The following is a 13,085-nucleotide window of genomic DNA, read 5'->3' on the forward strand; positions in this document are numbered from 1 at the left end:
CGGCATGGGCGCAGGTGGGCGAGCAGATGGCTAAGGCGTGGGCCAACGTCGAGATGCGGACGCAAAACACCATCCAGGAGGGAGAGAAAGACGAGGTAAACCCGTGGTTGGAGCGGACGCAGTGGTTGCCGTATTTAGTGGGCATGGAGCGACCCGAGCTGATGGCGTGCATCGAGGAACCCGTGGCAGAGCCCGATCCCAGGCAGGAGCAGCAGGCCGAGCCCGTAGAGGCAGCAATGTGGGCGGCGATGGAGGGATTGGCGCGGTTCAGTCAAGCGTCCGTCATCCACCGCATCGGCGTGTTCGTGCGGCTGGAGGCGATCCGGACAGAGAAGCACCAGACGCGATTCCAGCCGTTGCAGCCGTACATGGACGAGAAGTCGATTGGCGACCACACGCGGCCGTGGCAGCAGATATTGATGTTTTTCGCACGAACGCAACAGGAGCACGTGTGGAAGAGTCCAGCGTATCGTTTCACCCGCCAGCAGCGAGAGGCATGGGAGGCGTTGGTCGAGGCGGCGGAGAGAAGCGTCGAAGGAGAGGAAGAAGAAGAGGAAGAAGAAGAGGAAGAGGTGGAGGACCAAGACGAAGAAGACGAGACCATGGCAGACGTCGACGAAGCCATCGACGAGATGGAGACAGACACAGCCGAGCCCACCACCAACGCCATCAGTGAGCCAGAGAGGTTGTCGAGCATCCAGAAGGCGTGTTTGGAGTTTTGCATTGCGTTGTTAAGCCAGTTGATCACGCGCAAGGAGTACGACAGCCCGTTAGTGTGCGCATTGGCCGTGTTGGGCGTGAAGGAGAATGGATGGAAAGGTGCCGAGCAGTATCCGCCCGTTTTGTCGGCCGTTATCAAGGTGGCGCGGTTCATGGTCGTGCAGCAGGCGTTAGAGTTGTTAGGCCCGTTGGATGATAAAGACGAGTTCGACAGTGACAGCGCGTACGAGAGCGACGACAGCAGCAACCTGCCCTAACGCTGGCGCAAAGGATGTTTACAGTTCGTGCAGGAGATAATAGACCGGTTCATGGTGCGCGGCAGCCACAGCCTGATGCAGTGGATGTTGGATTTGCGGACGTACGGGTTGAAGATCCATTACAACACCACGTCACGCAGCCACGTCAAGTGGGTTAGCCGGGACAAGTTGTTGTACAAGAGTTTGCAGTTCAGCATAGCGCAGTTCCGCGGCATAGTGCATGGATTGGCGACAGAGAGTCAACAGTTGTTAATGGACGAGTTGTTGTTTGGCAACAGCAAGGTCGCCGAGCCCATCCCCAGTGTGCCGTGGGACGGTTTGCGCGACAACCCGACCGACGAGCGGCCCGGGTGGAATTTTTTAAAGGACCACCGCACGCGCATGCCCGTCAATAGAGAGAGGTGGTTGTTCCAGCGGGTAGGGCAGGACGCCGCCATCAGGGACCGATTCATGCAGCGGGGCACCCGTTCGGGCATCAACACGCAGGAGGTGGAGCGGTACATGGATCGAGTAGTTGCGTTCCGGGAGAAGTTGATTGTGTTGATGCACATGGCGGGCGGACAGCCAGCGAGAGCCCCAGAGATCATGAGCATCCGGCACAGCAACACAGTCAAGGGCGGGCACCGCAACATATTCATCGAGGACGGCATGGTCGTGTTCGTGACGCGGTACCACAAGGGATACAGCGTGAGCAGCAACGTCAAGATCATCCACCGGTATTTGCCGCGCGAGGTGGGCGAGCTGTTGGTGTATTACATGTGGTTGGTGTTGCCGTTCTAGCAGCGGTTGGAGGTGATGGTGTGGGAGAAGGAGGTGATATCGTCGCACATGTGGCCGGCAGACCCAAGCGGCCGCAAGTGGACGAGCGACCGGTTCCGAGAGACGTTGAAGCGCGAGAGCAGGATCGGATTAGGATTGGAACTGACGATTCCAGCGTATCGCGAGATCGCCATTGGCATCAGCCGGCGGTTTTTACGCGGGTCCACCGCGTTTCGAGCAGACGAGGGAGACGAGAACGAGGAGTGGAACGAGGAGAACACGTGGTCAGCCATTGCGGACATGCAGGCAGGGCACATGGTGCACATCGCGGGGATGATATACGCACGAGGCATCATGGAACAGGCAGGGGCAGTAGCAGACAAGAGGCAGCAGTTCCGTATGTCGAGCACGGATTGGCACCGGTTTTTGGGGTTCCAAGCAGGCGTAGACGACGACGACGGGTGCAAGAAGCGCAAGCGGGCCCCGTTCGAGAGCGAGGCAGACGAGGCGAGGATCGATCGCTGGGGCCGGTTGAGGAAGATGGACACAGCCGCGCAGATGCAGCAGATGATGGGCAAGGCGGCTGAGTTTCGCGGCGTGCAGAAAGAGGCCATCGACGCCATCGTTGCCGGCAAGAGTCACGTCGTGGCAGTGATGCCGACTGGGGCAGGCAAAAGCATGTTGTTTATGTTACCAGCATGGGCCGAGCAGGGCGGTACAACGGTGGTCGTGGTGCCGTTGATCGCGTTGCGGGGAGACATGATGCGGCGATGCAGGAAGTTAGGCATATCGTGCGCCAAGTGGGACAGCCGCCGCCTGCCAGACGCAGCCGCAGTCGTATTGGTGACGCCCGAGTCAGCGGTTGGGGAAGAGTTCGCGACGTTTTTGAACCGGTTGCGGGCAACGCGACAGCTGGACCGGATTGTGATTGACAAGTGTCACATCGTATTGAACCGCTGGTACGATTTCCGCAAGGAGATGCAGAAGTTAGGCAAGTTGGCATCCGCCGAGACGCAGATGGTGATGTTGACAGCAACATTGCCGCCGAGCGAGGAAGACGAGTTGTTCCGGCGGATGTACGTCGAGCGAGATCAGGTCGATTTGTTCCGAGCCGAAACCGCAAGGACGAACGTAGCGTACCGCGTGATCAGGGTAGGCAAGGCGGCGAAGAAGAAGGAGGTGGAGGAAATGGTGTTAGGCATGGTGCAGCAGAAGTTGCGCAAGCACAAGACAGGGAAAGTCGTGGTGTACAGCAATTCGGTGCCGAAGGTCAAGGAGTTGGCGAAGAACTTAGGTTGTCACGCATACCATCACAAGGCCGTAGGCAAAGCAAGCATGTTAGAAGAATTTGCCGCAGGCAAAAAGCGTATGATTGTAGCAACAAGCGCGTTAGGGATGGGCGTTGACATACCTGACATCCGGTGCATCATACACATCAATTGGCCGTTCACCGTGTTGGATTACGCACAGGAAAGCGGGCGTGCAGGACGCGACGGGTTGCGCAGCGAGGCGATCATGATCGTGCAGGAAGGCGAGCAGCGGGCAGCCGAGGACAAGCAGGCGGAGGTGGAACAGCAGTTGGTGCGAGCGTACGTGGAAGGCATAGACGAGACAGCAACGTGCAGGCGGGTGGTGTTGGACGGGTATTTGGACAGGCGAGAGAAAGAGCGGGTGGTGTGCGAAGAGGGAGAGGAGAAGTGCGACGTGTGCAGAGGAGCAGACGGTGAGGAAGAAGACGAGGAGAAGACGGAGGAGGAGATGGAGGAGGAAGAGAGCGAGGAGGACGAGGGAGGCAGCAGTAACGTAGAGGATACCGACACGGTCGAGGCAGAGCGAGAGGAGGCACGGCGGGTGTTTGAGCAGCAGCAGCAAGCACGACGCGGCCCGCGACAGACGTTGATACAGCAGCGGCAGCAAGAGTTTGCCGACGTGGAGTGGTTGCGCAGGCAGTTGGCGTGGTGGACGAAGCGGTGTGGGATATGCGAGGTGGCGGGCGACAGACAGAGCGAGCACGACGTGCGGCGGTGTTGGAGGCCGGAGAGCCGGCAGGCGAAGGAGATGATCAAGGCAGTAGAGGAGAAGATGCGGTTCGAGGAGTATTCGGGTTGTTTTTGGTGTGGAGTACCGCAGGAGGTATGCAACTGATAGGAAGACAACGGACGCGGACGGTATCAGAGAGCAGACGGAAGGGATTGTCAATACTGAGGGGTGTTAGTAGGAGGGTTGTTAGGGTTGGTGTACGGGGGCGGGGAGGGCGTGACAGAGCGGTGGATTGGCCGGTTAGTAGAGCAGGGCGTCGATGCGAGTTCGATAGAGGGATTGGTTAGGCATTTAGGGCGCAAACAGGCGTTGGAGTGCGTTGAAAGCAACAGGTTGGTAGGGGAGTTTTGTTGGATCACGCGGTTAATAGCAGAGTAGAGGAGGTAGCAGGCGTAGTGGTAGCCAATAAAAGAGTTTTTCGTTCACAATTTGTAGAAGCAGTGCAGCCGAGTTGGGTTCAGGCCAGGACGTAGGTTAAGAGCTGTAACCCGTAGCAGAGGGTAGAACGCAGGTACAAAGCCCCAGAAGCCAAGGAGGTTCAGTTAGCAGCAGACAGCAGGGACCATGTCATCAAGCCGTTAGGGAGGGCAAGAAGAGGAGTAGAAAGTAGAGGGTGAGCAGAGGGCCCGCAAGGTGTTATAGCGTGAAGTTGGGTTCAGGGCCAGACGCAAGTTAGGGTTAGGATTATCCGTATTTAAGAAACGTAGACCGCAACCTGTTAGATTTAAGAAAAGATTAAAAGATAAAGAAAAGTCAAGTTTAAGAAGTTTAAGAAGAGAGAAAGATAAGTAGAAGAAAGACAAGTAGAGTAAAGAGAATAAAAAAGAGAGTTAAAGTTAAAAGAGCAACAAAAGCAAGTAAGTAGGAGAAGGAAAAGTTAAAAAAAGACCGTTACAGGTACAAAGAAAAGAAAGAAAAGGCAAGTAAAGAAAGAAGAAAGAAGAAAAGAAAACATAAGTAGTTTAGTAGTTTAGTAGTTTAACAAAATTATTAAAGAGAAGAAAGAAGAAGTAGAAGACAAAGTGCATAGAGCATAAAGAAAGTAGTAGAAAAGAAAGAAAGTAGTAGAAAAGAAAGAAAGTAGTAGAGAAGAAAGAAGAAGAAGAAGAAAACAGAGTGTATAGAATTTAAAGAAAGTATTAGAGAAGAGTTAGCAAGTACATATTAAGAGAAAAGATTTTAAAAAAGAACAGAGATTAAGTTAGAAGAAACAGATAAAGAGAAAGAAAAAAGAAAATAAAAGTACATAGATAAATAGAAGAAATAAGTAGGTTAGTAGTTGTAAAGAAAATTAAGAGAAGAGAGAAAAGATAAAGAGTTAAGATAGAAGAGTTAAAATAGTAATTTATCAAGAGAAGAGAGAGTAAAAAGAAAGTAAAAAGAGATGTTGGATAATTTAAAAAGCGTTTACAGAAACAAGTAGAGATGCAAAAGGTAAAAAAGATTAGAGAAGAGATTTATAGAGAAGACAAGGGGAAAAAGAAAGTAAGTAGAAAGAAAGGAGAAGATAGAAATAGAAAAGAGAATATATAGAGATAGTTAGAGTAATAAGATTAGAAGAGAGTAGAGGTGAAAGGTGTTAAGACAAATGTTATAGGTATAAGAAAAGAAGAAAAAAGAGATAACAAAGGTAAGTAAAGAAGTTTAGTAAAAAAAAAAGAAAAAAGGAAGAGTAGAGATAAAAGAAATAGTAGGGTGGTAAAAAAGAACAGGTATAAGAAAAAAAAGAAAGGTTAAAAGAAAAATAGTAAAAGTGTTTTAGGGAGAAGAAAGTAAAGAGTATTATTAGACAGGAGAAAGAAAAGACAGGGTAAGAGTTTTTTACGTAGAGATAGGGTTAGGGTTTTATAGGAAATAATAGGGTTAGGGTTTTAAAGAAAAGACAGGGTTAGGGTTTTAAAGAAAAGACAGGGTTAGGGTTTTAAAGAAGAGACAGGGTTAGAGTTTTAAAGAAAAGACAGAGTAAGAGTTTTAGATTTAGAGAAAAAAAGAGAGAAAGAAAGTAACAGAGTGGTTAAATATAGATAAGATAGATACGAAGAAGTTAAAGTAGAGAAAGAAAAAGAAAAGAAATCAAAGCAGCGTTAAGTATAGGTGAAGAGAAAATGTGTAAACAAGGAAGGAGGTGTAAATAAGAAAGGAGGTGTAAACAAGGAAGGAGGTGTAAACAAGGAAGGAGGTGTAAACAGGTAAGAAGGTGTAGACAAGGAAGGAGGTGTAAACAGGTAAGAAAGTAGAAGAGAAGAAGAAGGGTAGACAGTAGGCGAGTAGAGTGTTAAAGAAGTTCAGTTAGTTAGTTAGTTAGTTAGTTAGTTACAAGTAGGGGAGGTGGGTGGGGAGCCTCCCAGTGATTATACGAACAAAGACAGTGTATTTGTTCGCTTTGCCTATGTAAATTTTAGCGTGAGCACAGACACTCGACTGTATTTGTTCGCTTTTTCAGCGTGAATTTGTTCGCTGTTCCTGAAGTCAAATATTGCTGCAACGATTGCGGAACGTGTACAAAGTGCGTCCCAATTGTATGTTGAATTTCTAGAAGAATCGAGCATACGGTACGTGAGTGGAATATAGTAGATGTTTTAATATTAATGTTCGCGATGTTGTAGGGCAGTATCGATAAGGTATGTAGCACAATGTTCAGAGTTGAGCGCAGGTAACATCTACTCTACAGGATGGAACAATTCAAGCAAAGTTAGCTGACGCAACCGCGGAGCTGGCGTAGGACTCTTCGGCGAAGCATGACTTTGCTCTCTGGTGCTGTCGTCAACGCTGTTGTCAGTTTCGTCGTCTTCGCTGTCTTGAATCTCTTCCACCTCGTAGATGGTTGCTGGCGCCTCCGCCTCAATGCTCAGCGTTTTCTTCTCGTTGATGGGCCCGCCAGCAATTCCCTCTGGCCCTAACCAGTTCTTAAGTGCCTTGCTAGCTGCACAAATGTCTGGACACTCCTTCTTAAGTAGCTTAATCTAGACATGCAGCTGGCCTACACGGAGGGTGCGTTCTATCCAGCGATTCGCAATCTCGTCGTGTGGTATTAGGGTCAGAATGCCCCAGCCTAGCTCCTGACTAATGGAGTACCAGCGCATGGCTTGGCCTAACCGTCGTCTAAACACCTGCTTGTCCTTCTCAGTAGCGTTGGGACTAACTAACTCTACTAGCGCTGCAACTGCCTCTGTGCGGATCTGTCCCTTTCCGTATCGATTTCGCGTCCTGTCGTTGCTAGATACAAAGTCGTTATGCCGGATCTGCGCTATCTTGTTGGAGTATGCTTGACCTAGGAGAGCTGACGCCCATCGAGACTCGATATGGACAGCTGCTAGCTCTGCTTCGTAACGTGTGCACATGTTCCAGGCAAAGCAGAAATCCCTGTCAGCATCGTTGCGCACACTCAGCAGCTGCAAGCGCTTAGCTCCCGCACCGGTCCTGCTCTGGCTGCCAGCGAGCTCGCCGCCACCTCTGAAGGGTGAGCCACGTTCTCGCCAAGCCTGCAGGAACTGGGCAGCGTGGTACCGAGAGGACTGGTTTCCAAGCACGCGCGCTTTCTCTAGAAGGGTGCAGGCCGTGAGGTAGGGAGTTTGGGTGGAGCTGTAGAAGTCCGTGTCATCGGAGACTGGCTGCTTGATGATCCAGGCGACAACGGACTCGTCCTTTTGCACAATAGAGGTGTAGGCAGCCTGCTCTGGAAGAGGAGCCTTATCGCCAGGTGCTACCAGACCAAGGGCAAGCCGCTTCTTCGCACGCGAAGTGGCGAGTGTCCTGCTGCGTTTTTGCTCCGCACGGCGGTTGTTGTTGGAGATGGTAGTGATGTGCAGAGGGGAGTCTTTCAGCTGCTCATCTGGTTCGCTAGGCTGTGACAGCTGAGGGCTGGCTGGATGTGTCTCATCGGTGGTTGTTCGAGCGCGCTTTGGTGTAGGGGCCGGCGCAGATAGGTGTGGCCGCTTCTTTTGTTGCGGGGGTGGAGCGGAGGCCTGTTGTGAAGGGGAAGCAAAGGGCTTCTGCGCAGACGGCGGCTCTTCCATCCCGTCCTCCGCAAGCGACTCGGCCGCGCAGACCAGACGATCCCAGATATTGTCAGGCAGGACGTCGTCGGCGAGCGTCTCGCGCAGAAGCCAGATCGCTGACAAGACGGAGTGGGCAATGAAGACGGGCTTGCAGACGCTGGCATCGTCACGGGTGGGGATCAGCCATCCTGCGCTGTGCGGACGAGCACCTGGATCACGCTGCGAGCGTGAGATGGTCGCTCGGCAGAAGAAGAGCTTCTCGTAGTCCTTATTCGGCGGCTCGTACGCGTAGTTGCGAACGAAGTCAGCTTCGCTGGCCAGAGGAAAGCTCCGACGACCGCCATCAAACCGCTCTGCGGCGCTGTCTAATGCTGCCAACCAGTGCATTATCGACTTGTGTACTGCGAATGAGGTTGCGAGCGGAAGTTTGGACGAAGGTTGTGCGGAAAGGGGGTTGGGTGTTGTTGAGGTTCTGACGCGGTCACACCGCGGCACCGAAAGTCAGGCCGCGCACGGATGTACCACGACGCCCTCACTAACCAGCGTTAGCGGAGCTGGGAGCGCAATCAAACCAAAAGCAAGATCGATACACAGTCTGTCGATCAATATGCTGGGGGATAGCAAACACTAGGCTAACGGACGTGTTGCATAGCGCCCACTTGTGTCCCTTCTGCTCCTTACACCATGGAACTATTTGCGCAGCTGTTTGAACACTGGCCTGAACTTTGAGTCGTAGTTTGTAAACCATGTGCCACTGCTATTCTACTAGCGCAGATCGTTACGCACCTCAAAGAGCGCCATCCCAAGGTCACAGTCGCTACGCGCAAGAGCCTGGCGGCAGCTGTACGCGCGCTACCAAACCTTGCGTGGAGTCCAGGAGACGTGCGTGTACCAAGGCCGGCTAAGGAGCCCATCTTTGGTCTGAAAAGCCGAGAAGACGGGCTGGTATGCTTGTTGGAGCGTTGTTGGTATACCTGCATCTCGCTGCAGGGCATGCAGAAACATTGCAAGGATAAGCATGGCTGGGTGAACAAACAAAAGCGAGGGGGAGATATAAGGCAAAAGAGCAAGCACTCGCGCAACCAAGTATGGCGAGACAGCCAATCCTGCCAGCGCTTGTTCAGAGCTGTTGGCTGGCCGGCGTATGTTGCAGTCGAGACGAGCGTTGGAGCTGCGACTCTAGCAGACATCTCCCAGAGAGTGAAGGCAGATCGCCAGCATCAGCGAGAAGAGCGTGAGGCAGCAGCAGCGCAGGATAAGATTAAAGAGGGCATCCGTTCGCAGGCTGATCCGTGGCTAGAGCTCACAGAATGGGTCCCGCACCTACAAGGTATCCCAAGGGCGGCACTTCTGCGCGCTAAACAGCTAGCTGGTAGGGAGGTAGACGCGCGTGGGAAGGAAGAAGTAGCGTTTGACAACACGGGCTTACGCGATGTTTGCAAAGCTATAGAGCGGCTGATACAAAAAGCGTTCAATAGCAGCCAAGCTGAGGTTGTCGGCAGACTCGCACTGGAGATTATCGAGCGACGTGAGGCGGGCGCAGAATCGAACGAGCGGCCCTTCTACGCTAGGCATCGAGTCGGTACGATCAAGAAGTACAGCCAGAAGCTGGTGAGCATCCTCTGCTACCTGTGGCGCACATATGACCAGGTCGAGCGGCCGCTATACAAACTTACCAGCACGCAAGACGCCCTCTTGGTGTCACTCCAGCAAATAGCCCGCTCAGACGACGCTGCGAAGAAAGAGAAACTGGAAGAGCGATGCCTGCGCTTTTGGATCGCCTTGCTCAACCACAGCCTGACTGGCGACGAGCACGAGAGCGCACTGCTGAGCGGAGTGGCTGTCCTCGGCCTCAAGCCTGATCACCATGGCGGTGGGTGGGTTCCGGCGCACGAGTTCTCGCCAACGCTGTCTGCTTTAATTACTACCTTGAAAGCGCTCGTAGTGCATCATGCCCGCTGCCAGCGAGATAAAGCGCTTTAGAAAGACCCTTGTACAGCACCTACTGCGTATGAGCTAGTTAAAGACATGTCTGAACGGTTTATGACGCTGTCCGACTTCAAAGGCACACCCAGTCCTATGAATCGAATGCTCCGCTTGCGTACGCTAGCTAGAACACAGGCAAAGCAACGTAATACTCCCGGTATCGTGTCGTGGGATGGAGATCGGCTTCTCATTGACAAGCAGAGCTTTTCGCTAGCCGATCTCCGGTCGATGGTGAAGGGACTCTGCGAGACGGTGCGGTTGCAGCTATTCAAGGACGTCCTACTCTTGGATCTAGACGAAAGGGGTTGCGTGCGACCCAGGACCACCCCGCTTCCAGAGGTGTCCGTGGACAAACTCGTCGATCAGCCAGCCGAGCTGGCTACGGGCTGGAGCTTTCTGAAGCACCCCGACAACCAGCTAGATAGATGGCAAGACTGGCTTCTAGACCGGGTGTTGGACGAGGCTCCGCTAAGGGAGAGATTCATTCGTGGGATAGATAGCACACAATGGCCGGAACGGACGCTATGGCGCGATGACGCTGTAGCTAGGTACATGAAAGGAGTGCGTCGGTTTAAAGAAGGCCTCTTCACGCTTGTTCACATGTCTGGCGGCGGGCCTGGTCGCGGGACAGAGATTACCTCGATACAGTGCGAGAACAGTGCAGACGGGGTAGGGTATCGGGGGGTGTTTGTAGAGGGTGGCCTGGTATCCTTCACCACCACGTACCACAAGGGGTATAGCTTCAGCAAGCGTGTCAAGACGATCCACCGCTATGTTCCCCGGGAGGTGGGTGAGCTGGTGGTGTACTTCCTCAGGCTCGGTCGACCGTTCATAGATGATCTCCAGATGCTGCACAATGGCGTTGCCCGCCCTACCGCTTTCATCTGGGAGCCAGAGCCGGAGGAGCAGTGGGGCGACGAGAGCGATAGCGAAGAGAGCGACGACAGAGACGAGTACGGCGAAGCCGACCGTAAGAAGGCACGATCCGCTAACCCAGACGGGTACTGGGGCACCGATCGCATACGCCGTGTCCTGCGCAAGCAGACCTTTCAGTACATGAACACCGCTCTTGGCACCCGCGCCTGGCGGCATGCCTACCCAGCCATCCACCGAGAGCTGGCAAGAGATGGACAAGCACGCGACTGGTTGGAAGTGCTCTACTGGAACAAAGCGCCGGCGAAGAGCAACGCGCAAGCGTTGCAGTCCGGCCACAGCCTTAAAACAGAGGAGGGCAACTACGGCCGCTCCATGATGGAGTCTCCCTTTCAGACCATGGCCAAGCGGGAGGAGTTCCGGCGGGTGAGCATGGACTGGCATCGCGTGCTGGAGTTTGCATCCGCCTGGGAGGACGGCCGTATGCACCCCGGTGTTCGCGCGGAGATGGTAGCGCAGCAAGAGAAGCAGGCGCTCCAGCGCTGGTCGTTGCTCGCGATGGTGGACCTCAAGGCAGAGTTCAGGCGACTCGCTGGACGGCCGGACGCCGAGTATCGTGGCAAGCAAGAAGAAAGCCTCGAGGCTGTAATGCAGCGACGGCTGCGCGTGCTAGTTGTTATGGCTACCGGCACCAGCAAGAGTATGCTGTTCATGCTGCCCGCGTCCGTCTCGCCAGGCGGCGTCTCCGTGGTCGTGGCTCCGTTGAATGCCTTGCGAGACGATCTGCAAGATCGCTGCGACCAGCTCGGCATCCCCTGCGCGAAGTGGGATGGAAGAAGACCGCCGTACTGGGCTCGTATTGTGCTGGTGACGCCTGAGAGCGCAGTCACGAAGGCGTTCGGCAGGTTTATTAACGAAAAGCGCATGCTCTATCAGCTAGATCGTATCGTGATAGACGAGTGCCACGTGCTGCTGGAGTCGACACAGGACTGGCGGCCAGACCTCCTCAAGATGGTGGAGATGACGGAGAAGGGCACACAGGTTGTCTACCTGACTGCAACCTTGCCGCCTACGCTGCAGCCCGCCTTCTTGCACACCGCAGGGCTCGATGCCTAGACCGTAACCATATGCCGCGATGAACGCACCACGCGAACGAACATTGCGTACCAGGTGCTAGAGTACACACGTGGCACGCTAGAAAAAGTACTTATTGAGCTTGTGGCTGCGAAGAGGAGTAGGTACGGACCCAAGGCGCAGATCATCGTCTATTATCCAACTGTGGACGAGACGAAACGGCTTGCGAAGCTTCTGCAGTGCTCTGCATACTACCGTCAGATGGGCTCAGACGAGGAAAAGGCACGCATGGTGCGAAGCTTCACCCTGGGCATAGAGAAGCTTTGTACAGCCACGAACATGCTGGGTCTTGGGCTCGACGCTGCAGGCGTCCGGGTGGTGATCCACGTTGCCATGTGTCCCCTGCTGCTCCAATATGTGCAAGAGAGCGGCCGGGCAGGACGAACGGGGCTCGACAGCGAGTCTATTATTATGAGAGCGTGCTATGTAACGAAAGAGGGGAGGGTAGAGAAGGCGCTCGGCTACAAGCTGGAGCGACCTGCAAAGGAGTTTATGACAGTCGAATCCTGTCAGCGAATCGCGATAGACAAGCACATAGACGGCAGACAGAACAGGCAGCAATGCGAGATGGGAGAGTCGAAGTGTGATCTATGCGAGCGACACCCCGGTGGTACCAAGCGACAAGCCGTCGAAGAAGAGCAGGAAGAGCCAGAGGAGACGCAGGCCGACACCGCGGCAGTAGCAGCAGAGGAGCAGCGCAGATGTATAGAGCGAGCTATGGTCGTTAAAGAGCAGAGGGTTGAGATCCAGCAACAGCGAAGGACGGAACAAAAAGTATATGACCTGGAGCGGCTAGAGCAGCACTTCCAGCGCTGGAGCAATGCGTGCGCCATCTGCATGGCCACTCAGGCTGACCCGGCGCGCCACGACTGGAAGGACTGTTCAAAGGCCAGCGGAGCGCAGATGACATTAATGGAGTCTAAGGTGAAATCTATGCACTAAGTGAAGTAGGAGAAGTATGCGCGGTGTTTTTACTGCTGGGCGCCGCCATCTGCAACAAGTGGGAGGAAACAAGCATACAGGGTGCGTTTAAGACACAAGGGATGCATGTGCCTTGCCAGTACGATGGAGTGCTCCAGAGAGCAGTAGCTGCGCTGCTTGCCTGCCAGCCACTGATGTGCACGCCATGGCTGGAGCAGCAGATGCAAGACGCCGCGATTGTGCACGGTAGCGATGAGCTCCGGCTTTACAAGTGGCTCGGATTAAAGATCAAGATGGGCCAGAGAGACGCGAGCCAGATGTGTCGTTTCCTATATGCTTGGGAGGAGGGGCATGTGCAGTCGTATTTAGCAGACTAGAAAGAATGTGTTTGATATAA

General features: G+C 53.6%; 3 protein-coding genes across 3 annotated transcripts, besides 7 other annotated features; 2 read left to right on the forward strand and 1 right to left on the reverse strand.

Annotated features, from left to right (window-relative positions):
• Positions 1-4,255: part of a mobile genetic element that runs on past the window's edge.
• Positions 177-225: a tandem repeat.
• EKO05_0011213 (uncharacterized protein) lies at positions 1,806-3,881 on the forward strand (the record flags this gene model as incomplete). Its single annotated transcript, XM_038943926.2, has 1 exon — positions 1,806-3,881. One exon carries the CDS (start codon positions 1,806-1,808, stop codon positions 3,879-3,881), a length of 2,076 nt encoding a protein of 691 aa, XP_038793470.2.
• A 164-nt stretch (positions 4,256-4,419) lies between the features above and the next one.
• Positions 4,420-4,495: a mobile genetic element.
• A 1,563-nt stretch (positions 4,496-6,058) lies between these two features.
• Positions 6,059-6,092: a tandem repeat.
• A 30-nt stretch (positions 6,093-6,122) lies between these two features.
• Positions 6,123-13,085: part of a mobile genetic element that runs on past the window's edge.
• EKO05_0011214 (uncharacterized protein) lies at positions 6,437-8,161 on the reverse strand (the record flags this gene model as incomplete). Its single annotated transcript, XM_038947423.2, has 2 exons — positions 6,437-6,739; positions 6,761-8,161. 2 exons carry the CDS (start codon positions 8,159-8,161, stop codon positions 6,437-6,439), a joined length of 1,704 nt encoding a protein of 567 aa, XP_038793471.2.
• On the forward strand, positions 9,803-11,749 carry EKO05_0011215 (uncharacterized protein; the record flags this gene model as incomplete). Its single annotated transcript, XM_059637938.1, has 1 exon — positions 9,803-11,749. One exon carries the CDS (start codon positions 9,803-9,805, stop codon positions 11,747-11,749), a length of 1,947 nt encoding a protein of 648 aa, XP_059493921.1.
• Positions 10,649-10,714: a tandem repeat.
• Positions 12,440-12,468: a tandem repeat.

Source organism: Ascochyta rabiei, chromosome 21 (genome assembly GCF_004011695.2).
Source record: "Ascochyta rabiei chromosome 21, complete sequence".
In the NCBI taxonomy this organism is placed as follows: Eukaryota; Fungi; Ascomycota; class Dothideomycetes; order Pleosporales; family Didymellaceae; genus Ascochyta; species Ascochyta rabiei.